Source organism: Opisthocomus hoazin, chromosome 6, assembly GCF_030867145.1.
Source record: "Opisthocomus hoazin isolate bOpiHoa1 chromosome 6, bOpiHoa1.hap1, whole genome shotgun sequence".
Taxonomy (NCBI): domain Eukaryota; kingdom Metazoa; phylum Chordata; class Aves; order Opisthocomiformes; family Opisthocomidae; genus Opisthocomus; species Opisthocomus hoazin.
The window spans coordinates 47,417,020-47,444,267 of NC_134419.1; the positions used below are offsets into that span (position 1 = coordinate 47,417,020).

The 27,248-nt window shown below is 38.3% G+C and overlaps 1 protein-coding gene across 2 annotated transcripts in view; it reads right to left on the reverse strand.

Moving 5' to 3' along the window:
• Positions 1–27,248, reverse strand: part of PARG (poly(ADP-ribose) glycohydrolase) — a 72,664-nt gene that overhangs the window by 40,976 nt on the left and 4,440 nt on the right. Inside the window, exons 3-8 of one of the 2 annotated variants that reach the window (XM_075422994.1) lie at positions 25,115–26,098; positions 22,487–22,670; positions 21,217–21,339; positions 19,874–19,957; positions 18,700–18,774; positions 220–312 (exon numbers count right to left, since the gene is read on the reverse strand). In XM_075422994.1, the coding sequence (XP_075279109.1) occupies positions 220–312; positions 18,700–18,774; positions 19,874–19,957; positions 21,217–21,339; positions 22,487–22,670; positions 25,115–26,098 (1,543 nt within the window). Of the gene's footprint in view, positions 1–219; positions 313–18,699; positions 18,775–19,873; positions 19,958–21,216; positions 21,340–22,486; positions 22,674–25,114; positions 26,099–27,248 lie in introns of both variants that reach the window. The other variant, XM_075422995.1, reaches the window with a different exon arrangement.

The window sequence follows — 27,248 nt, forward strand, 5'->3', positions numbered from 1 at the left end:
GGCTGAAAATATGACAGCGATATACACATATTTACATTCTATTATATCATTACAGATGTGCATTGTCCAGTCTGCTCCCTAGGCCTCAGCTACATACAACACAAAAACTATAGCTTTTATTAAGAACGTAATGTGACCCTGATGTTTTGACCTTAGCCATTAGTTACAGTTTGCAGACAAGTGGTCTGCCAGAGCACCCAGCTAGCTGTGTTTACTTACCTGGGTGCAGATAGTAGGGAGACACAGCGCCAGCTTGACCATATCAGGAAGAATGGACTGGAACAAATGTTGAGCCTCTGCATCTTCAAGAACCTGTTAAAAAGAAAGAAAGAAAAAAAAAAAAAAAGCTTTTCACCTCAGAAATAATGATTGAATGAAAAGTTTGTGAAAACAGGACACATCCAAAAGAAACAAGAGAAAAAAATAGATCCTATTAGGTTCATACAAATCTGTAGCACTATTTGTGGCAGCACCTCATGCGTTTTACCTTGCAATAATCCACTAACTGAAATACAGAAACAACTCTCAAAAGAAAACCACTAAATACCCTGTAAAGCAACCCTGAACAACTTACCATTTGACTGTTTCTTACCATTTGACTGTTTCTTACCATTTGACTGTTTCTTACCATTTGACTGTTTCTTACCATTTGACTGTTTCTTACCATTTGACTGTTTCTTACCATTTGACTGTTTCTTACCATTTGACTGTTTCTTACCATTTGACTGTTTCTTACCATTTGACTGTTTCTTACCATTTGACTGTTTCTTACCATTTGACTGTTTCTTACCATTTGACTGTTTCTTACCATTTGACTGTTTCTTACCATTTGACTGTTTCTTACCATTTGACTGTTTCCAAAGCAATGAACCAAATTCTCAACTGATAACAATCACTACCTAACCACTAAACTACTGGAACGATTTACTCAACTTTGATATTCAGGTCATAGCCCAAGACAAGTACCTGTGACATCCTCCTGTTAAGGACACATGAAATGGGCTGCTAGGTCAGATAAGTGCTCCGCAGCAGCAGCAACAGCAAACACGACCCCCACCATGTTCCCCCAGGAACTACAACTGTCAGATTACACACGTTAAAAGGCGCAGCCTTCCTGGTCCCACACGCTGAAGTTGCCACCTTTCCAGTCTCTTCCTGTAAGATAGCTGATCCTATGACTATTTTAGCTGCTCCCTTCTACCTGCTCTAATATTCCTCCTGAGAAGGAGAGACCGGAATTGACAATACTCAAAAAATGGGCACACCAATGTTTCACATTTTTCACATGTTTCACATGACTTCTCAAAGTTTTTACACTCCAGACCACGTCACATCCAATCCTTCTTGCTCTGATCTCGATTGCCTTCCAGACACTGTCTGGCCCACTGTTGACATGTTTGGCTGCCAAAATGTATCAAGCCAAGCTATTCCAGAAAGTCCAGGATCTGGCGTTAAATTGCAGCTGCCAGTTCTGAGCTCAACATCGTGTACCCACGGTTTAACTGAACCCACCCACACCCCTATTTATGTATCCTACACCTATTTTTAAAAGGTGCAAAAGGTTCTTTAGGGTGGACAACGCTCTTCTAAGAAAAGCTAGGATAGGCACATGAATGGAAGGTTGTGAAAAGAAAAGCAACGTAACGCTGTGGGGTTGCAACACGTGAAGTGGCACAAAAGCATGCCATATCCTCAAGTCTCACATTCTGCCGTACGAACGGGCGGAGGTATGATGGAGAGAAAAGCGCATTCTCCGTCTTCCTGTGCGGTGGTGTAGATATTTCCCCTGATCTAGGGATCCAGAGACCAGATGTAACTGGCTGTTAGATTTACATGCTGCGTTGAAGGCAAAAAGCAGAGAGGCAAGAAAATACATCTTGCCCTACAGCTGAGGAACAAAGACCAAGGTCACAGTTCAGCCTTCTGCTTCCCTCTTTCCCCTACATCCAGGGAATCCGTATTTGAGACAACCACCTTCTGCCAGTTTCTAGATTAAAATCATTAAAATTCTGAAACTGTGGCTTTGAAACTATAAAATATTATTTTTCAAGTGAAACTGTTAGAAAATAATTGCACATACTCCTAATTTCACACAAAAACAATCGCTGACAATGAATGAAACAGCATCAGGGTATTACCAAATTCAGTCTCTGCAACACTTAAGACTAATTATGAAATCACAGAAAGTGATCCTTTCAGTCACATAATCAAAGCTTTGCAATTCACACTTCAATGGAAAGTTTCACACAGACTTTAGAACGCAAAAATGATACTGGCAATTTTCTTGAGAAGAGAAAAATACGGTGCCTCTGATTCAAAGCATACTGTTCCCCATAAATGCCAAGCTGAAAATATTGTTTGAAGGCTAACAACGTCTGTTCTTCCAAGATCATTAAAGTAACTGTAGAAGTATCGCTGCTCTATTCCCTCCCGCTCCAAGTGATATAAAGGGATAAGAGTACTGCGTAAGTGAAAAAAAAAACAGAAAAAAAATACCCAAAGGACAAACAACTTCTGGGAGGGAAGGGGGGAAAATAAACAGTGCCAATACCTACACAGTTACTTTCCATCCATTATTTATGCTGCTCATGGAGACATACAAACAAGGTTTTAAATTAAAGTTGTAAATTGAAACAAGAACTTACAAAGAACAGCAAGCCTAGGAAACATGAAAATAATTTGGTAGAACAGAGGAGGAATCCATGTAATATACAAATTATTATTGAAACTTTTTTTTTTAAGGTTAAGAAATGAACAAGATGCATCCCTCTCCTGTTGCTGGCTGCATATGCACCTACATATTTACGCACTATAAGTCAGATACTGAAAATTACGACTTAACCTTTAACATCACCTGCTCTAGCAGGGAACTTTGCTCTGTTCTTAGGCACAATGTTTTTAAGTGCCATAAAGGAACAAAATGAGCATTTAAAGGCTGGAATTTCACATCTGAATATATAAAATGAATAAGTTACATCTATTCAAAAGATGACATTTAACCTCAGATGTCTACCAGGCTGTCAAATTCTGATATTCTCTCCCCTTCGGGTAACACTTTCCTTCTTTTAAAGTTGACATATAAATAGCGGCTGCCATGCTTTGCTGACTGCCACAGACTATACAGTATCACTTATCTGGTGACACATTATGGCACTGGACTTTGTCACAGCTGTCAAGACTTCAACCTTTTCTTTATGCTTCTTTGAAAACAGTATAATAATAGTATGAGACAATTTCTTTCCAAAACAGAAGCAGGGCCAGCATCTGCACAATTCACCTCTGATACAAAATGCATAACTACAAAGTCCACTTCTTAAACTCTGAAATTCTACATTCCCTTCTCCTTACCTCCTAACGTTGTACTAGAACATGTTCTCCTCTCTACATTATTTCTATGCATGATTTTTCACTAGAACTCCACTAATGAAAACCTCTGAATTCGCAGCTGTTAATGCCCAGAAGTGCTCACACTGGACATCAGACAGATTATTCTTACATGTAAATGACAAATAAGATGGGTTTTTTTGTGAGAAGCGTTGGGTGCTGTTGGGGTCGATGTAGCTTGAGAGTTAGCATAACTAGGCTGCTTAAGCAAAACAGTTAGCATAACTGAACAGGCTGCTGGAAAGGGCAGTTAAGAGTAACAATTGAGAAAGTTCTGATAGTGCACATGATGTGGGTTAGCAAAAACAAGATGTGTTCAAGGACATGCAGGCGGTCTGTTGCTATTGGTGTTAGTGCATAGTTACCAATCATAAGGGAATGTGGGGTGCGTGAACAGCGCGTGATTTATGTCTGTAGCCTATCCGAATGCTGAAACTCAGCATTGTGGTGACTCTGACGTGATACCTCAGCCGAAGAAGGCAGGGGACTGCCGACCGGTGAGGTAAGCCGGGCTGCCCGAGAGAGGCGGGAGCGGACCCGCGGCACGCTGCGGGGGCATGAATATCGGCAGTATGGGTTCCACTGTATCAGTGTTGGAAAAGGCGGCGCAGAAAAGCCTGCCGGAATTGGCGGATCAAGCCAATGTGAAGTTAACTGAAGGAGAGATATCGGGTCTATTATTGTGGTACTGCCGACGAAAGCTGATAGCAACGACAGATCGGTTGTTCGACTTGGATGTGTGGCAGAGAATCGGGGACTCTGTGCAGGTTGGCAACAAAGAGGAGTGATTATTAGCCCCTGTTTTTCAAGCTGTCAAAAGCATGATCAGCTGAAAGGAACGAAAGCTCCATTAAAAGATTTTACAGAGAATTTTGAAAGAACAAAGTCTTGCAGTTTAAAATCCCTGAGGAAAAAATTACTTGCAAATCAGTGCATACAGCTTTAAATGCTCTAAAATTTGTAGAAACTATCTTAGAAGCGGCTGCTACTCCTCCACCATTATCTCCAAAGCAAGGACAGAGCTGCAGTCTTTTGAAATATTTAACCCCACATACAATGAAATTCCTAACTCAACACGCAAAATGCCGGAGGTAGATCCGCCAGAACCTGATGATCCTTTAAATCCAGAGAAATGGGAAGCGGGGTGCAAAATCCAGCACCCCGAAAATGTACAACAGGGTCTCTCTACAGCAATTGGCGTACCCGACTTGAGATCAAAGCAGGGTGAATTCCAGCATAAAACTGCGCAGTCCCTCTGACACAGCACAGCCCACAGTGCCAGCGACCACCACACCGGATGGGTCAGCGAACCTTACACCTGGTGGGGCACATGGCCCTCCCCGGGCAACCGGCAGCGCACAACTTTAAGATGATGATCATGGTGAGTGCTAAGTTCACAGACCTCCCAAGAAACTCTTAATTCCACATCGTTCTCTAATCAAACCACCAAGCAGCCGAAGCATCACTGTTTCGAGTACTCCCCTATTTAGGCAAAGGTCTCCTAAGTATTGCAGGGAAACACATCAATAGTTTTCAAGCTCAAACATAGTTTGTTTCTTCCTGGAAATGTTACAGCTTCACAAAATAGCTGCTACCGTGAGTAATCCAAGAACTCTGTTGTTCAACTGCAGGTGCTGGTTTTTTTGTTTGTTTGTTTTTTTAAAGCCAAAAACAAACAAGCAAAGCCCTTCTCCCTAATAAAATTTCTCCCTAAAAATAACTCCTTGGGGTACTACTCAGTCCTGTGCTTCCCATTTATATCTTAAGGCTATAACCCACTACTGAACAATGGCACTAAACCAGAAATATTTATCTTTCCTTGCTTTAAGTTTCTAAAAAACCTAATTTAAGTCATGGCCACATCCATGTAATAACAACTTCCCCTTTCTGCCCACGGATAACTCCTGTACAGGTAACATTCCTACAAGGGTTCTATGAAAAAGAACACCTGCAAACCCCTGGCTGCTTGGCCCGCCTCCTCTTTTCACCACTAAACCAGCATGCCACCACAGTCACAGCTTTGGTAGACCAACTGCTGTTCACTGTATATTCTCAGCTATGCTCAGCGCAACACGGAGCCTGGTTTTATCTGTGACAGTTTTTTCAGACTTTGAAAGCAGCAAAAAAGAACACTCAACCATGGACAGTAAGAGGATTCCAGGACGTGGAGTGCTGACACCACAGCTACATCTGACAGACATTCCATGATGCAAATGCCAACCTGGGAGAACCTAGCAACAGCACAGAGAATACCTGGTTGCAGAATTGAATGAAGATTAATTTAGAAGGAAACTCTCTTCAGGAAGCAGCGACTTGTACTGATGTAAAATCCAACATACTTAAGAGTCACATTACACTTTCTACTTATTTGTTGCTGCTGCAAGAAGGATGTGTCATTCTACCTCCCCAAACACCCCCCCACACACACATTTCACCAGTTCCCATGTTCAGCTGATAATTTCCAGTGATCCTTCAGCTTGCTAACACTACAGGAAAATAATTTGGGAGGGTTAAGTCTTCCTCTCCACTAGTTAGTCGAACCAGCCTACCAAAAAGTCATGCATTATAAGATGGTGTGCAGGGAGGGTAGTAGGTGAAACATAACCAGTCACATCCCTGGTCAATGGGCTACAAAGGCAGATGCCAGTTGCAACTCTTCTCACTGAAAAAGCAGTAATATTCTAGTTAGTATGAAGCTGTTACAACAAGCACCTCACTCTGAATTAAATCGTCTAGGATAGAAACATCTGTATTGATTCAGTAATGTGCTTTTAACTGTGTACAATGTTTTTCAAGGCTACAACTATGCAAAGATTAAGAAAAAGGACTGGATTTCCATTGTTAAAAAAATAACTTTTATAACTTAAGGAATTCTAAAATATCAAATGGTTGTCAACAATTTTTGTTAAAGGAAAATAAGTATCACAGCAATTTTGTTTTTAAAAAATTGATCAGTTTCTCATTTCTTTATTATGCATACCTGTCCTTTGCAGTTTCCTTCAGGATTTGAAATAAAAACAAAAATATATTGTTGACATTATTTATAGTCCTCCAACCATGCAAAAAATTATTTAGGAATGAAATACAAGCAAGGGTTATGCCCCGAGGGAAAAGTATATGGAATCCGAGTTGCAAAGCATGACTCGCCTTTTGCCAAATTCTGATTTCATCAGAATTTGCACTGGAGTGACTGATTAAATGAACATGACTTAGGGCTCCAATTCATAAGATGCAAATGGTTCAGCAAGCCGTAGCAGAGGTAAGAGTTCTTGGCCAAACTTGCATTGCAATTTTGCAAAATGAACATTTATACTGCAGCAAAGAGGCCTGACTAAACGCCACTGTAAGTAATGGCCTCTTGTCACTATAAACCAGTCCTCCAAAACATAATGAACGAGTATGCCTGACAGTTCTAATAAGAAGGATCTGAGGTAGCGTGGGGTGATAGTGACGGTAGAGTTTAAATCTGAATCTGACAGCTCATCAAGAGAAACAAACTGCATATCCAGAACACAAACACGGACAGCTCTATCTATCACACGGGAAGGTAGAGTCATCACGCCAACAGGCCACCAGCATGCTACGACAGCAATGGCTTAACGCTTTCCATTTGTTTGGGTTTATTTCCCCATATTAAATTCTGTGGCAGGACAAGGACCAACTGAACCACGTTCTTAAGGAAGAGGAGGAAAACCAGAGTGCTTCCTTCAGGCTGCGTGTCTTATTTCCTAATTCTAGTGGAATTTGACCTTCTGATTTTTTCCTTCCCAGCTGCCATGACGCCTCATTCACTTTCTTAGAATTGCTTTGTCCCAGTTTGCATTTAAGTGCTCTTTACCATCAGTTATGATACAGTGTTTCCAGTCACAGCTTTCCTAATTATTTTAAGATCTCATATGGTTAGATGTGGTAACGGCCTCCTAACTAATTCAGCAAATGGCATAACTTCTATGTACCCTATTTACATAAGTTCATTCTAATTTCAGGAATAATTTTTTTTTTTTTTTTTTCTTTCTTCACTATCTTCAGTTTGTCTCAAATAAACAAAAAATCTCTGTATACTTTTACGGGGCATTAAGATCCACATGATGAACACTTCCAAGCTGGCTGCAGATAAGAGGTGTAGCAAATAAGTGCATATATAGCCTACCTAGATATAGCATCATTATCAAACCTCCTTCAGGTCTGAAATTCAAAGAAAATAACAAAGATATGTGAACAAAGCAATACTATTCACATTCTCACAAAGAGAAAGATTTGCTCAGTGCCATATGCAAGGAATATGCAGGTGGAACATGCCACAAAGTCTAAGACAACTTGGAATAGTCTCTTGAATCAACTTGTGTAATTTTGCAATTTTGGTGAGGAAAACAGAGAAAGCAAAAAATTGGAAAAAGTAAAAAAAGTATTTGGGGTACAAGGACATTAGAATCTTGTGTCTGGAGGCTTAATTTCCTTCAAAGACTGTTAACAGTCTTGTTCTACCCATAAGCATTTAAAATGCTGCTTTTTTTTTCATCCAATGCATAGACTGTACCTCCCCTTCAAAGGCTCCCATTTCACTGTCAAATGAAATGTAAGAGTTCAGTTGTGCTCTTGCACTATTCTACAAGATATTCATTCTTGTGCACTTTTGGATAGTGCTAACAATTTTGATTTCCCACTTTTTTTCTTTTTTAAAGTGCATTGCACAGCAGAACCTCCCAGGCATCCTGAAGTACATCCCTCGCTATTCCCCTCCAGCTACGACTTTCTTTGGAGATGACACTTACACAAAAACTTGAGCACACTTAACCAATCACAACATGTGGCTGCTCATTTATTACACTAAGTAATGTTGTCTTCATTTTCTCTTCCTTCTAGAGCAGCTTGTACTTATTTACTTGTTCTCCTGCCTCGTACAGCAGTCGCATGCTTTTTGCATGCTGTTTGCGTAACACTTAAATATGGTGGAGCCTAGATCCATGGCTAGAACCCCTTGGTGCCAATAAAATAACCAAGCCACTGCCTATGACATTTAAGTCTTTTACCTGAAAGTAAACTAACCTCAGACTGCCAACTTGTACTCCCATTTTTCCCCTAATCCTTGTCATAATTGATTTTAAATATTACAGAATCCTAAAAGCAGACTTTCTCAATCTGTTACTTGGAAAAAACGAAAAAATAACCCCAAAAAAAGCCTGAACAAGTTCTTATCGGGTGATTTTGAAAACTAATATATTTAAGTTAATACACCCCCAAAGAAACCAAAACAAGCTTCATTAAGTCGCACTCTTTACAAAGCCTTTTCTTCTGGACAGAGAGTAGATGAATTCTACCTACACACTGTGCTACAACTACCAGTGTATCCGATACCTAGACACAGACACTAGGCTGCAGCCCACGAACTTGTATGCCTAAGTAAAACACGCTTTGACATAACACCAGATATTATACATATAAACAACACTGAAACTTAGAAGCAAAGTGGGGGGGGGAGAGGGCTGAGGAGTAGGTGAGCGGGACATGTTGAATTTTAGTTCCCATTTTATTAAGTTAATGAACTTACAAAACTGCAGGAAAGCATACTCGCATCTGCCTCCTCTAGTTCCCTTACAAAACTAATTCCTTAGGAAATGCGCTTAGCTGTCAAATCCATCCCACTTCTTGAGCACTTGTCTGATTAGACACCAAAGGAAGGACAAAGTAATCTTTGGAGGGAAAAGGGAAAAAAACATAACACTGGATTATGCGGAGAAGAATCTTATTTGAGAAGAAGAATGCTTCTGACATTTATCAAAACCACAAACTGACACTTCAAAAGGAAAAAAGAAGACAGCTTACAAGGCAGAGGTTAATCATTTTTGTTTAATTTTTTCCTCCCCTGAAGGTTCATTCACGTCTTCTGCCAATCCAACCTGGAATGATCTCTCAGGTGTATCATCCCTAACAACTGCAGCTTTGTTTTCAAAGCTTTCCAACATTCTAAATAAAATCTGAGAGAAAAATGTATATTTATTGTTCCATTTCCTCTTAACGGTTTTAGAAGCCCAGTATATACTTCCAAGGTACTGGAAATGTAACCTCAATCATTTCCATTACCAATGAGTGAATCTCAGTCCTGATTCTCTACAGGTCACCAACAGACTCTACCTGTATGCTCCTGCAAAGCAAATCTATCACGAGTAGAAGCATCACAACCATTTCCAAAGCAGCGGCAGAGTCCTGTGAAGAAAAGTCAAATACCGCTTTCTAAATACTTTTGAGTTACTCTTGGGAACTACAAAGTAGTGGAAGGGAAAATGACCTTGTTTTTACAGCAGGGCTGTAACATGAGGTGGAAAAAAAGAGTATCTTTCACCTGACTGACACAATCCATGGGTGAAATGATTAATTTCCAGGTTCATTCAAAACTTTTACTTCTCCAGACACAGTACTGGGGGGGAGAGTGTTTAATGCTGCTATGATTTTAAAAACATCTGCTAAGAACCGTAGCGTGAAAGCATTCAAAAGTGATCAGATATTTAACTATAACTTTTTTCAACCACTTTTGAAACCAATAACCTTACCACTAAAAGTTTCATGAGACAACATAGCTATTGCCCTTACAAAGCTGTATTTTCGTTAACATTATCAAAACAAAAAATAAGTCAAGCACAGACAGAAGAGAATAAAGAAGGATCAACTAAAGATAACAAAACAGCATTGTAGATTTCAACAAATCTATAGACTTTTTCCTTGATTGTCAGTATTATAGACTCAAAATAACAAATACTTTCAGAAAAATACACAGTAATTAAGATTATATTGGCCAAATAAGACCCTCAGACCATCTCCAGTGTACACACACTGCCACCTTTGCAAACCTCCTCTTTAAAGAATACATGGCAACCAGTAACAAACTCTGCAAGGAAGCAATATAAAAAAAATTCAGTTTTTAAGGTAAAAAAAGGAGAAAAATTGGGAATATAGTTACAATACACTTCTTTTACACCTTCATAATCATCCTGGCAATGGCAATGCCTCTTTATTGCTTCCCTTCTTCCACGTACACTTTTTCAGAGAGCATTTCTTTTGAAAGCTTTGACCATCATCAGGTTTTTTTTATTCTAACTGCTATACACACACACAGAAAAAAAACCAAACCCAACATTCTAAAGGCACAAAGCAGACACCACAACCAAAAAGACCTTCTCTTAGTCATTTGGGATGGATAGGTCAGCACGGAGAAATGATGATTTATGCATAATCCAATGGAAGCAGAAAAATCTGTTCATCAGCCCCTTGCCCCCAAAACAACACAAAAAAGCAACTATCAGAAGACAGCTTTTAAAACCAGAACATTTATATTTACTAGATTTGTTTTTTTCTTTTTTTAAACAGGAATGTTCTCCATACAGTGAAAAACTATGGAAGAGATCCTCAGGATGTTTCTTTACATTGCCTCAAAGCATTAAGTATCCACAAACACTTAAGACAATATCATTGAAACTCTACATCCAGTACGTGCAGATATCCCTTCCCTGGTAATTCAGAGTCAATAGGCTGATGCAATAATCATTGCAACATTGCTTACAAAACACCACTTAAACTCAACTGTTCTCCTGAGAATCTACAGAAAATGAACAGTAAGCCTGTAATTCAGCACTTAATGTTATTTCTCCTCTACAGAGCTTCGCTTCTAATGTTTGAATGTGTACAAAATGCATATTCCCCCCATCCCAGAAAAGCTCACATTTTGTTCAATATGGGGACAAATTCCTTTCTGCTACTGTGAAAAGAAAACCCTTCACAGAACACTCAAAAGACCTTTTCAGTTTAGATTTTAAAAAGGTAACCTGATGTAATTAAAATTGTTTGAAAACATCTGGACTAAAATGAAATCCAGCAAGAGCAATGGATAGGCTATTTTCAGCCTTGGGACATTTTGTTTCTTGCTTAAAAGCCTATATTTGTAGTGCTGACATCTCTGTACAATGCTCACTTCTGTTAGTACTGTCCAGACAATTACAAAAATGATTTATCAAAAACCCAGTCACTAGAACAATTTGATACTTTAAAATTCCTTCTATTCCAGTATCACTGATTACAGCAATCATTTTTTCAAGCAGGTCATTCAAAAAACAAAACATATAGCAAACACTGACATGGTTCATAAGACCTGCTAGGAGACAAGAGTAGGGCAAAGCCTTATAAGAACATTAAAATCTCCCAAGCAATGCACATACTTAATAGTGGATGCTCTTAAACAGCCTGGTTGTTCTCAAATGAGCGAAAATCCAGAGCTCATCCATAATCCAACTAGACTATACTGCAGTTGCATCACCTTCAGATGTTGCATTTAGGGCTTTAGAGGAAAAATGGAGGAAAAAAAAGAAGGAAGTATAACTTCCAAAATTGTCCAAGTAATTTCCAAAATTTCTTAAGGTCATTAAGTTTAAGGTTATGAAATTAAGGTTATTATGGTTAAGATCACACACACTTAAAGGCTGCGTGTTTCCATGGCTGTCTGAAATTTTGCAGTTGGAGTATTTCATTGACAAGACAACCTCTTCCTTCCATTCAAATCAGCTCAGTGATCTCAAAACACAACCAATTCTTCTTAGACATGCAGCAGACATACCACCAATATTTGCACAGGTGATTTTTCTGCTCAGTTCTCAAACATTTAATGTGCTCCATCTTAACACAGTTACTTGCATCTGACATTTTCTGAAAGTACCAAGTTCATGCCAAATGCACTAGTATACTACATAGCAACATACATTCAAATGAGAAAATAATTTCTGGAAAAAAAATGCACTAATCACATTCTGTAGATATTATGCCAGGTTTTACTAGGCTTATGGCACAATTCAGCAATTCAAGAACATGCATTTGTTAGGTTTTTCAGTGAAATAGAAGAGTTTTCTTCTATTTATTTCAATTATTCCTAAGTGCAAAGCACTGACTAACAGCAACAAGACTCAATGTGCTCCACCACTCCTCACTTTACAAATATTCTCCTGTATTCTGGAATCTGCACAGAACACCTGCAGCAGAAAAAAATGATCTCTTAGAAAGTGTATGCACATATCCACATGAATATTGCTAGGCACAAAACTTAAGTAGTAAGGATTTGTGCAAATTAAAAATAATTTCTAGTACAACAATTAACTTTAATTTTTCAAGAAAAGGGAACCAGCCTTTCGGAAGAGCAAAACTGTGATATGGATTTGTGATATTTATGGAAAATAGAAAAAGTTGTCTTTATAAATTAATTTATTTACATATTTATCTTGCATATTATATATTAGTAAGTTCATGTATTTGTAAGTGACAAAGAAAATTTGAAAACGGTATTAAGTGAGGTTCTAGAACTTTACAGGTAGACACTTTGCATGTAAAAGCAGACAATAACAAAGCCTCACATCTTGACTGTTCCGGACTTCTAGATGCACCTAGCATCCAGAACTATGATAGTCCTGCAAGTTTTTAATGGAAAAAAGCAGGAGAAATGGGAGTCCTTTTCTAATCCTGTTTCAAAACTAATTACAGCTGTGTTAAGACAAACATTTTTAATAGCCTATATTCTATATCATGTAAAAATATAACTAAAAGGTGAAGAAAAATAACAATATATTCCTTCAGACTGACAACTGACCTTGTTTTCTTGCTACATAGCTTTTTGTTAGATTTTAAGATAAGCTGAGATTTATGCCATAAAAAAAGCCTGCCAACAGCCAGTTTTGAGGCTAAAACCAGTGAACTCATGCTTGACTGGAAAAGGAGAAAAAGGAGCACAGATAAAATGGTCTGGTACATTCTTCCTTTTCCTTCATACTGAAGGTTCTTCTCTGCATTTAAGTATAGACAGGAGAAGAGACTGGCCTTTTTAAAGAGTATTATCATATTTCTTTCAACCTCATAGAAAATTCCAAATGTAAAATTTACACAGCTTCTTTCATAATAGAAAAGGATTTATTGAATGCTGAATTTATATGGGAATCAACAGCAAATATGCAGATCCTAGTCATTAAATAGATTGAGTGGCTTCAAACAGCTTTCCCAAAAGACAAGATGACCACAAGATATCAATAAATAGGCATTGCGGACAGACACATGCTCTTTCTCCCCACACTAAAAGACAAATCTAATGGTTGGAAACTATTATACAGTGGAGAATGAGAGAGTGTCTTTGTAAAAATACCCATAGCATAAACCCTTCAAGTCTTCCTACTTGCATCAAGTAGGCACCAAGGGTTTAAAGTTCTGCAGATATAGCCTGGAAAAACAAATTTTAAAGGCATTAGTGCATTCAAGTGAGGTTCATTTAAAATGTCAATTACCTTTATTATTTTATTCTCCCAAAGGAGACTAGTGTATAGATCCCCATGCCTCTGTCAGCAACATCTCATATTGGTACCATGCCACAATGCAGCCTGTGTGACAAGGCTACTTCTGCCTTTCAACTTCAACACAGCTAAGTCATAACAACATACAAATGGACAAAGCTTCATGAAAGCCCCAAAACTTGTCTGACAGTGATCAACAAGAGATGTCTAGAAAAGTCTACCAGCAAGAAAAGCAAGTAATCAGCAGCACTTCTTCACAAGGCTCTTTACTTGTATTAATTGGTTTCAGAAATTCCCGGAGTCCATCACAGGATCTTGTGTACGTGTCAACAGGATCTTTCTACCAGCAATTTCTCCAAATCCCTTCAAAACCAGATGTAGAGCCATAGCATCCTCCACATCCCCTGATAAGGAGTTCCACAGCTTTTTGTTCAGTACATAAATAAGCAATCACTTTTGTCTGGTTTTGAAACCCTTACCTGCTAGGAACCCTCATCTGGTGTCCCTTCTGTTATACTAGAAGAACGAACAGTCACTTTCTTTTTAAGCTTTCTTGCATTCATTTTGGACACCATTGTTCCACCCATTCTTTACTTCTCTCTCAACTAAGATCAAAACATGAAACAGTCCTAGCTTATTTAGATGTTCCTCGTATGAAAAATATCACATGTCTTTACATTATTCCTGACTCCTCTCATTGTATCTTCTCCATTTCACAAACACAAACTTTCCACCAAGATGATCAAGGTCAGAGAGTTCAGACAAACATGAAAATATTTCTGGATACAATGTGAACATCTGCAAGATGTATTGTGATCCATTTTTCAGATGACTCACAGGAACTCAGAGACAATCACTGTCTATGCCACACAGATTTACCTGAACTCCAGCCTTCGGTCTATGCTTCTCCAGAGATCAGTCAAACTTATGTCTCAACTATTTGCAATTTCCAATACATGACTAGTCACCAGAGGTCACAGTCTGTCTTTTAATGACATGCCTAAGTACTGGATTTAATCCTTTTCAGCACTGAATAGGATACAAACCTTATCTCACAAAGTAACTTTTTAAACACAAATATTTGGGGAATCCCAAATGCTAACAGTCCTGTATGCATAACATGAGTCCCTCTCTTTCTGCTTTGCGCATACAAAAAAGCAGCAAGAGTAACTAAAAATCTGATAACTAGATCCGATTCTTTCCTTTACTGAAGCGTACCAGTAGAGCCTATAACTTAGAAAATTTGCAAGTAAGAATTGAAAAGCATTTGAGCATATTCCTTTGTTTTCTGACACTAAAATGATGTAAATGCTATAGTTCTTCTGCAGGTTACAAAGGAGTTTAGAAAAAGTCTGAAATTAAATGACATGAGCAATAAAAGCACCCATTATTGCTTCACTGCCTGTAGAATGTCTGCCTTGCATATTTTTCATTAGATTTGTTATTAACTTTAATGACAACAGAGGTTCTACATCATGCAGGTTCCTGAAGTTTCCCAACATAAATCCTGCTGACTTACGTTTTTGTACACTAAGCAATTAAAACTGAATTTAAAAGAAGGATCACCCTTGAAGAAAGTTATGCACTCCTTATATATATGTCATTTTCAGATTTAAACAGCCCTCTGTTCCTGAAAAAGCAGGACATATGCAAGCAATAAGAGGAAGAGTTCATGAAACAACATTGACAAGAAAACTTCAAAGCAATACTATAAAACCAAAGCATGTCCAGAACAAGCAGGTCCAACCTAAAGCAGCAGCAGACCGTGTGACTGTCTTAAATGATAAAGCCCTACTTTTCCCACTAAATAAAGTTGCTGCTGTTGTCGATGAGTCTGAGACATAAGCCTTCGATGACCTCACTAGAATTTTTATTTCATGCACTCAGGAAAAAGCAAAAGAATTTGGTCTTGTCTGGAAGCAGAAGGGTAACTAAAAATAAAAACTACTACAGTAAGTAGCACTGTTGATCGAAAACATGTAATAAATTCCCAGCCTATCATCATTCACATAAATAAAACTCCTCCACAACACATTGTGGGTCCCGAGACAGCTCCATCTACAGCTGTTTCCTCACATTTCCTTTTTTGTTTGTTGTGTACCCTTTCCTGTCTGGCTTCTAGGTAAGTTCTGAAGAAACAGATGCAACAATGACTTCCAAGTGACAAGAATTTTGCAATTAAGAAGAAAAATATTAGCGCTAATAATTTTCATCCACCAACTAATGATTCGATTAAGTCCTAAGCCTGTTTGCCAATATTAACAAACAGATGGCAAAACAAATCAATACAACAGTGTGGAAATTCTGTAGAGTACAACAAAACTGTCAGATGTCTGAAGCCAACAAGCCACTAAGATTCCAAGTTTACTTCACTGTACAAACAGGAATTTTACTTCCACACATTAACTGGCATCCAAAAGAATCTTTTGAAAATAGCTTGAGGGCTCCCTCTTCTGACAACACTTTGAACACACTGTAGAACTGGTCAGCCTCTACGTGTCAAGGTAAGTTAGTTGTCTTGGAAAAAAATCCTGGCTTACACATATCGCATTTATTTCCTATTAGTTAAGCAAGCTGAAAGTATTTTAATCTTAAAGGAAAATAAAATTAAGTCCAAGAAACTAGTAATTATCATTATTGTAAAAAAATTTATTGGAATTTTACACATAGGATTTAAAAATAATGCATATTTTGACTGTGTAACTTGGAAAGAAAACTACCTAAAATAAGAAACACAATGTAAGACTGATAGGAAAGCATTTAACAGATTAATAGATAAGGTGAGCTGTGTCTAGAATGAGAAGATCAAATAACAAATGATACTTTATAATTTACCAAGCACAGACCTAGTGGAGTAATATCTGAATACAGCGGCCTCGAATTATTAAAACAGACACCATCAGATTTGTGGACCCAGCTCCCTTCTAAATCAGACCCTAGAATTCTTGGTTAAGAAAGCATTGGAAGTCAATAGGCCCAAGAATATAAATAGATATTTGAGGATTATAGACTGTTTTAGTTTTTTTTCTTTTAATATATATTTGCGACCATTTCTCCCTGTGTTGAGCTGCTGCCCCTCCCTCTGGGCTGATTACTCAAGCCAGCTTTCCTTTCAGCCAACCCTCTCAACTTTGGCTGAGCAAATGTGACCCGAAACAGTTCCCCTGTTCCCTCAAAACCGTAAGACAAAGAAGAAAATACACAAGCCAACGGTAAGCCTTTAATTACTAACTCCCAAATACAGTAACTTCAAAAGCCACACTTCACCACAGCCAATATATTTAGGTCATTTCCACAGAGGATCTCAACTTTTCACTCAATAGCTGCTCGCTTAAGCAGTCTGTGAACTGTCTTGGAAAGCAGATGCCCTGTTAATTTACAAAACTTGGAACAGCTCACAGGCCTCTTAGTAACAGAAGAGATTTAACAAGACGTATCCCCTCCACACGTTCATTAAACTCAAAGCATTCAATAAACAAAGCCAGGGTAAGATTTTGCTCCTGCGGTCTACAAGGAGCCGCTGTCTTACAGCGCTTCGCTGTTCCCTATCTAACATACGGCTGCACATTCTTCACCTTGGTCTAAAATCTGTGTTTTTAAACAGCTCTCCTCTGGGAACCTCACAAATAAATCATCATTCCCAGGTGATAAAAATTGCCTTTTCACCCTCAGTGAAAGATTGATGCCCAATACACAGTTTATTTCCATATTGTTCCTCTCTTCTCCACAGACAGCTGATACTACTAACCCTCCCTGGCCGACGATCTCTGCATCTAACCACCCATAGTTTCCAGACTCCCAGATGCACGGTATGAACGTATCAGGACAAACTCAATTGCGTTTGTTTCAATACAATACAGATCTGGTACATTTCCTGAGTCAGTTTTTTAAATAAATAGTGCTTGTACTCCAAAACATTCTAATAATTTAAATATGTATTCTTTAATAACACAAGAGTGAATAGTTGAACAGGTCAAGTTAATTTCAATTAGTACAAGAGTCAAGAGGAGCCAACAGGCCAAATGACAGCCTGAAAAACAGAGAGACCCCACAGATGAGAGGAGAGAGCACTAAATTGGCAGGATGGGCAAACACAGTAGCTCTCACGGATAGCAAATATGATACACCGGTATTTTTAGATGTACCTTCTGTCAGTAATAAGGATACTGTGTTGCATGCAAATCAAAACTCATTCTGTAAAACAGTAGTTCTGCACGCAATGGAAATAGCCAATAGAAAGAACAGCTCCTCTGATCACATGAATTAAACAGACATCTATTTTAAACGTACGTAACTAACACAATTAACTTGAAATGAAATTTTGCTTCCACTGAACCTTAATACAGCTTGGCAAGTCCCTCCCAAGACAACAAGCACACGTGTTTTAAATGCGCTGCTGAGCTGGTGGAAGAAAAATACAACAATTTCTATTGCATCTCACTTTATCTCCCATGCTGCTTTGATTAGCATAGTTTCTGATTGTCAGTCAGGATCTGCATTAGTAATAGTCAACTTGCATTTGTCACATACTATTCATTTTTCTTTTCCATCCTCTTCCAAGAAGGAAGGTAACATGAAGTCATAAAAGCCTCCCCAATCTTTCAAAGGTTCTACAGTTTAACTTCATCATATCAGCATATAGCCTTTTTTTTTAAAAAAAGCAACACTTTTTAAAACTAGAAACCATTACAGTGGAAATGTATTAATACAAGTTCTTAATAAATCTGTTTTTCATAAAACAGAGAAAAGGCATTTCTCACCTTACTTTCAGTAACCTAGGTGCTACTGAAGCACTCAAATTACCTGATTTAAAATTAATCGAGTTTATAAAGAATAATTATAGTTTCAACTTAAGTTACCAGGGAAATAATTGTCCACACAGATGACTGCTACAAAACCTTTACTCTTGAAAAGGGAAATAAAGCCCAAAGCTTTGAGACATACAGACAAAGTAGTCACTTATATTTTACTTTTCTTCCTATTTTAAATCAACTTGGTTTACCTTCTCACAGAAGTCAGTAAGAGCTGTGAAGTCCCATTTCTTGGAATAAGCAACATTGTACCTCAGTATAGCCTCCTAGGAAAGAGCACAACAAAATAAAGCTTACAGATACTTATTAACAGAAGAAAAATGATTTTATGACATTTCCTTTTTGAAGGAACAGTACCATCTAGTGGCTAAAAGCTGTCACAGAGCCCCCCAAAATCCATAAAACTGTATTAGTACGGTGCAACTCCATGATACTGAATCCTGTATTTTATGTTTAGCACTGAATAAGCATTGGTCTATGGGATTTTCCTCCTAGGACAAACCAAGACAAGGCATGCTTGGATCTGTCTGTAACACACAACATGAACATTCCCCAGTCTGCACTTGCTCTCTTTAAAAAAAAAAAATACAAAAAAGTGTCCCCCAGCAATATAGCAGAAGTTTTACCAGTTAAGGAACTTAAAGAATCAGAACCACAAAAAAAAAAAAGCCCTTTACAACAACAGCCACCTTTAAGAAATTCTCAGGGAAAAAAAACAGATAAAATAGTGCTATCAAGGGAAGTTTCATTCATTGCCGGGGGAACACTATTTATTCGTTTAACGTTTATCTGCAGCTTTTGTATCTTCCTCCTTCCCTGCCTTTCAGGTATAATCTAAATTACATTATTCTCCACAAAAATGTAATAGCAATTCTAAGCTGCTTCAAGTCACAATTCACTAACAGCCAACGACATCTATAAGTTATCAATAGAGCATTAGTCTCCAAAACTTACAACAAATCAAGCTGCTGACAAAAATCTGTAAGTTTAGTGCAGTATACTGGCGCGGACAGTTACTGTTTCAAACTCTCTCACCTGTGCATTGCCCTACCATGTGGTTACTAAAAAAGCCTACATGCTACGTTTACCACAAATTACTAGATACTGCTGGACAAACAGAGTATTGCGTAGACTTATAAAAGACCATTCATTTTAATAACACCTAACAAATTCAGTCGTTACACTTAGGATTCATTAGTTATGACCCTTCATCCATTAGGTGATCCCCTGAACAGCACAGAAAATAAATTTTAAAAAAATCTAAGTGATTAAGCAAATAGGACCGAATCAAAATCACTAACAGTACATGAGAGCCTGAAACGTACTCACATGTATATAGACTTCATTTCAATTTGACAAGCTTACCTTCAAATCATGCGAGCAAGTAAATTTGTTAAGTAAGGCAGTTTGGATTAGTTCCCATCGGCTTCCAGCAGTTCTATCTCCATTCTTTAAAACAAAAGGCCAAAACAAAGTCAGATTAAGTTATTCAGAACAGAAAGACAATTTACTAATAATTATCTGCTTGCCACATGTTTTTTGAAGTTTCCTTTATCTGTGAAGTTCTTTCTTTAAAAATAAAAAGCATTTTGAGTATCTCGAAAGTACTTCTGCAACTTCCAGTCCACTGCATTTTAATTGAGTCTTCCTCTTTAATTGAAGCATTCACAAAATGCACAAAGCTTTTTCACACATGCAGCGCTCTTCCTCATGCCACCTCAAGGAGGACAATTTTCAGTACATTCCTCGTGAGGAAAGTGGATTTTGCAGACAAAACATGAGTACCATTTATGAAATCCGCAACTCAAAAGCATAAACAGAATTAACTGCATGAAAATGTAATATTAAGACCATTCAGGGCACAGAGTATACACAGTATATTGCCGTGGCTGACCCTTGCACCAACCCAAAGTTAAGACATCCTGTGATATTCTTCCTCAACAAAAAGTCTTCTTGCCCATTGCAAGCAATAATGACATTTCTTATGAGACTACCACAAGGACAGAGACAACTCCTCTTGCTCAACTGGCAACAAAGATCTTATCAACACTATCTCTGAAACATAAATTAAAATCATTTTACACTGTGTCTGTAAAATTGATAAATGAAAAGACACAGTATTTCCTAGAGGCTACAAAAATTCTCTGTTCCAGATTCAAGTATGAATAATCACTCTACAGTCTTCACCACAAGACTTGCTTGCTGATTTTATTCACAACAGTCTGAAGTATTTCAGTGGGTATGTTTAAGTAAGTCTCAAGCAGTGAAAAGAAATACCAGATCAACAAACCATGCAGGGCCAACTCTAATCTCTCCATCGCTGTTTTAGCAAAACAGCAGTCAGATACACCTCACTATCAGCAATACCTGACAGAATATCGTAACTAAAATGTGGTTATAAATTCATTCACACATGCTGGCATCCAAAATTGCTTCACAAAAAAAACCCCATAACACATACATATATAAATATATAATATATATACAGAAATATATACACCATCAAATCAATGGCAAGGTAGAATAATTACTAGAAAAAAAAATATCTTCTGCTCTGCCTGAAGCATCACCACCCATAATCCAGGTTTTCAGACCAGGAATGTTCATCTACTTGATTTTCCAATTCCATGCAGACAGTTTGCCAACTAAGGAAATGTGATAAACTGAAGACTCATCTACATGTAAACAAACTTGTTGCACTATCTTACCTCATCCTCTACAGGGTATAAATTTTGCTCTGAGCAGGGCATTTTAACATGTTTGTTGTCCCACAAATCTTTGTAGTGAGTTGGAAAAGGTTTAGGCACCTCTCCTTCCCTCAGAAGATCTACCTGCAACACAGAAGGAGGGGGAAAAAAAGCTCAGACTCTACTTTCAAGTTTTTAAATGGAAGAAATAAAAAGTAAGCTAAAACATAGTTAAAAAAAGCTCTCATCTACAGCCACGCTTTTTGGAAAGGGGAAAGCTACCAAATGACCACAGGATGGATATTCACTGAAAAAATCCATCTGTTACTCTTATGTTATACTTGGCGAAAAGAACACCACCTTAACATTTGACCTATTGGAACACACTGAAATAAAGATAATATATGCAATTATTTTATGTCCAATTATCAGCTAAAAACTTTCTCATTTATGAATTCAAGTATCTACCTAGTTTCACCCAATATTTGCAAGACGTAGTTTCAAATGTAACCGTAGTCACGTGCAGAAAAAACACGTTTTTTAACCCAACACTGAAGAGGATAAGAAATCATTCTAGCTACAGCAGTATTTCAAGTTTACTCCATAGAATATCAGAAATGTAAAAACAGATAACACGATGTTCTTAAAGACTTAATCTGCTATATGGCCTTCTGGCAGCACTAATTCTCTCAGAACATGCATTTAACCATAATGTGCTTTTCTTTTGTTTGGCATTTATCCATGACCCTACAGGTTTCCGGTCACATGTTTTACTTCAACAGTAATTTGACTGCATACTACTCCAAAGGATGAAAGGCAAATCTATCAGATTTGATGTAAAATGCAGTGGTAAAATTGCTAGAAACTACTCTTCATTCTTGGTCTTTTTCATGTCTTGAATATCTTGAGCCCAAACCAGAATCATATTAAAATAAAAATATAACATGAAAATGTTGAAGTACAAATTTTACTTGCAGACATATTTAAATTCCCCCAGTTTACAGCTCACACAAGGAAGTACACATGCACCTATGCAAAAGAAAAAGACTTGTCCCTAACAAGCCAGGGGCAGCAAAACCATAATCACACTTGTTTTGGATTTTAATATACTAATTCTGTGCATCAGACAAGTCAATTTTCAGGAAAATCAGTTGCCCCAGTCTGCTCACAAGGAACAACAAAGAGAGATTGCCACAACCTGCTAATACTATAAGACTAACATTTGGCACTTCATATTATTGAACAATTCAGTAAGAAATTTGATTTCAGGTAATACACTGAATTCTCGTACTCTGATGGTTACTGTGTGATTGGCTGAGGGTCGCAGATGAGGAAGACGGACCCCACACATAGGCATTCTTCTCATCTCTTCAATCGGTGTCCCAAACCATTTCTTATTAGTTGGAAGAGGAGGTGGCGTATATTTAGGGATCTTCCTTCCTGGCCTCAGGGGTTTGAATTCACACTTTTCTTTCCTGCTGTTAAAATAAAATACGTTGAAGCATTTTACCGCCACTGAAGAAGCTGGCAGGCAAACACACGAACTTCCACTCCAGGGTTACGTTTAAAACTGAGTCAGTTTATTTGCTAGCCTTTGCTGCGGCCCCAGGCCACAGCTTTAATTCGGGAAACACCCCTGCCACCAACAACCTCCTCCTCCCCAACAGACACAAGTACATGATGTCTTCCAAAACACTCTTCTCTACAGGCTTACAAACACCTTCACAGAACTGCAGTGGGTTAGCAAGGCAGTGTTTTCCTCTGCAGAGTCATGTGCTTTCCCAGCAGGATCTGTTTATCCAAGGACAGGAGACAGACTCCTTGGCCTGCGTTTGTCAGGGTACCCTCTACAGCCCCTTCCCAACTGTTAGCAAATACACACACGTGTGTGCACAGATGCACATATTCCTCCTTCGAACTAAAAAAAAAAAAAACAACACCCCCCCCCCAAAACAAACCCCCACACAAAACCTTTTTAACCACCCTTTCTCACTAGGGTTGCATTTTTCATGCCAGGCATACAACACTTGCAATGGAAGTAGAAATTTAAAAGCAATCCAAAGAACACTTGCAGAATTCAAATAAATGCAAGAGCAGATCAACTAATCCTCTTTAATAATCAAAGGTATTTGCATGGATCTGAGATATTTTGGGGAAGAAAAACCTGAACCTGCTGTATGTTTGATGTAACATACCAGATGTTTCTCATGCAAGAGAAAGTTCTCAGAGTAAAATGCAAAACAAGTTAAAAGTCTACCCTTTGAGGTACTGCTCAGACCTCTGAATTCCCCTCAGAGAACTTGCTCCACCCTTGGATAAAGACATTGTCCAACCTGTTCCCTGCGTCTACACATATGCCAGTATCTTCAGGTGCAGACAATGCCTCCAGCCTAGCCGATCACATGCAAATGGTGTAGCCACACCTGCACGACGCCGGGTACAGGCCCGCTGTGCTCACCCAGAGCCAAAGGATAATCCTGGCATAACATTTCTGATGACTGAAACCTGTTTGGTACACTACTGCTTCTCTCTCCGCAAGTTAAGAGCTGAGACACTATTACCTGCTGTAGACCTGGCCTAACAAAAACCATGAGGAAAGTTTAAAGATCTTCTAACTGCCCTCTTCAGCACTACAGGCAATACCACTAATCTGTCTGGCACTGAGGTTTGTAACTTTCACATCATCTTGTTTTGGCCCCCACTCAAAAAAAAAAAAAAAAAAAAAAAATCTCTCTACAGCTTCATACCTTACCTTACTGATTATTCTCTAAATCACTGCTGGGATTCCCATCTATCCACACAGCAAAATTTTTGCATGAGTTTCCCTTCACAAACACAGATTTATTGTAACACACAATTCTCTAGCACTGACAGACACAAGCCTCAACCTCTGCTGCTTTGCTACAACAGCAATTCGTTTAAGTGAAGAGTACCAGGACATCTCTAAACCCACCATTTTAAACTTTATGACCCCCTTTTCCACACTTTAGCAAATTCTTTATCAATCCATTTTTCTTAAGAACAGCTTTTTTTGTTTTCCAAATCCACTCTCAGCCTACTCATCTCTTAAGATTTCTCAAATATAAGTTCCCGCCGTGTTAGCCACCTTCTGTCACCCTCTTCATCTCCCTGAAAAATATGATCTGTGCTGCTCCTCATATCCAGAAAGGACCTCCCAGTAAAGATGTACAAAACTACTTTCTTGCCCTACTTTAAGGGCTTGAGCCTGCTGAGACAATTGCTTATTACACCAACACACCGTCTTCTTGTTTCTGCTTACTCCTTTGCTGTTTATTCACTTTCTCAACTCCCACTGAAATCTAAGCTCTTCAGAGCAGAGATTATCCTTCTGTCCTTACAAAGCACCTAACATGCAGAGTCCTGAGTCACACTCACGGCTTCTATTTCCATTGCTACGGTGTGTAGTCACCAGTCCTTCTCTCTCCCAAATTATGAACAAAGCCCAAAAGAACTCGAGAAACACTCACACACATCTCTACAACTGCTTTCAAAATTTAAGTTTTTCACGTCTATTTCAATCAAAGCAACAGTAACACTTCAACAAAACATTCAGCATTTTTGACAGATGAAACTAAAAGAAACCAAGAAAACATCAGTTTCCTCCAGTATTCCAAATGAAATAGTGAATGCTTGAACCATAGTTCATAAAACACACCTGTACCACCATTCATTTTCAAGCATGATGATTTAAAAAATTGCCCTGGACAAACATATCCTTTAAAAAAACCCACCAGTAGTCCCATTAAAAACAAGTTACTTCAAGCTTACATCAAAGTTGTCTTTGTGTCTTAACACAGATTTTGCAAAACTCTTTACACAACCCAGCCTCCAAAGTGCTATCACCAAAAGGAAATTTTCAAGCGTGAAAAAACAGATGAAGTGGCAGACAGAACGCTACCTTTTCTCCTCAACTTTAGGTATCCTCATGAAGTGAGAGGTGATTTTGGAGTCTCTCTTCACACCCTGTTTTGCACCTTTGCATTCTGATGAGGGAGCAGGAGAGATCCCAGGTGACTTTGTACGCAGACTGTCCTCTTTAACAAAATTATCTACTTCCTCAAAGCTTTCACAGCCCTTGGCTGAAAAACGTGGCTTTCTTGACTCCAGTTCCGCATCCCCATACTGAATTCTAAAAGATTTGTTTATGGATTTTGACATATTAACCTCCTCTTGCTCATCAAGAAATGGACTCGTTTCTTCATCAGCCTCTGACCCATGACAACTATTTTTAGAATTATCTACATCCATTGGTGACTCCGGTTCACTTTCTTTCTCAAAAGCTGGTGAATCTCCTGAACTGCTCTGACATTTCCTCAGTTTTCCAGGACCTCCAAGATCAGATACACAGGTGTCACAACCGGCATCTGAAAGTGGACTTTCTGGAACTACATCCCCTTCTTCTTGTCCACCCGTTACACGGACAGAATTGCAACTCTTCAGCTTCTGTGCATTGCATGAAGCCACTTGTCCATCTGCCTCGGTGTCTTTTGAAGAAAGTTTTGTATTTCCCATTTTCAAAGAACGGCCTGACGACAATTTCCTTTGAGTCCAATTGTCACTGCTTTCTTCACAGCCTCTCTGAGCCTGCTTCCCAGTTCTGTGCATCTGATCGATGTTGGCATTTTTAAAGAGGTCTCCAGACTGCGTCACCTTCACAGGCTCTGTGTCTAAGACTGGGTCTTTGTCCTCAGCCTCCCAGTTATACATGCCGCCTGTTTGAGGCAAATTTACATGCTTTGCACCAACTTCCACAGGTATTTTTGCATAATTTTGCTGACAAATATTCTCTAGCTTTTTCACATCATGCTCACAAAAGTTTTCTTTCTTAATGGAAGTCATCTTGGGATTTACTTCAGTATTGTTATTAATTTTGCTGTGTAGACTGTGGAAGAGAAGTAAGGGAATTTAATGTCTTATCTCCCAATGAAATATATACACATATATTTAAAGGAATTATTATAAACATACAATAGAAATTACAGATTTTTACCCAATACACTCTGTAAGTGACTACTTCCAGGATCAACAAGTTTTGCTACACTGGGGAACCTAGCTCAGTAACAACGTATTCCCATTTAAAGGCTCCAAAGGTGATGAATCAGTTGCTTACCTCAGAAACCTATTCCAGTGATTCAACAACCTTATTTTCAAATCGAAACAGTATTAAGCTATTACTTAGTTATTTTCTCCAGATGAAAAAAGTTAGAAGTCATGATAAAGTCCTCCCTAACTTTCATTTTAATCAGTTAAATACAGTCAGGAAGGAAAACTATGGTTTTGTAGCCATTCCTTCAGAGCTACAAACTCATCTTTTAGAAGAGCAGGACACAGTAGTCCACAGTCTCAAAAACACCCTATTACTTCCTTACTTTTATAAGCAGCCCATGACTCTTCAAAAAAATTTCAATACAGAAGCATAAGAGTAAAATCTATCCAGAATTGATAATAAAAAGACACATTAAATCTATCATTATTTTTGAAGAGCAAAATAACCTCATTTGTCCTGTGGTGTCTCATGCAACGAATGGAAAGAAAAGTGTCCCAATGATTACACAGGGAAATTAAGCGAATTTTGTATAAGCAGATGAAACTTTTCAAGAAGACATTGGAAAGCCATTTTCATGCTTAGTGTATGAATTTTTGTGTCAGTGTATTGACACAGAAAAATACTTAGATGCCATACAAATATTAAAAAAACCTGACTACTCCTGGTGATTACATCACTCTGAACAACACCTTCTCCTGTATATAACCAATGCAAATTAAGCACGCTAAACTCTGTATGTCTGGTCATTGCTCAGTTTCCCATCTACACTAAATAGAAAAACACGCAATTATCACACAATCCTAAATTAGGCAACTGAGTATCTTAATAGATTCCTGATGGCATTAATTCCCTCCATGAATGATAACAGACCCTCTTCTAAAAGAGGACTCTGGATAAAACCAGTACAGAACAAAAAGAAAAAATAATAAAATAAAGAGGCCAGGAGCATCAGATGATAGCTTGGAACTTCACCCATAGGAAGATT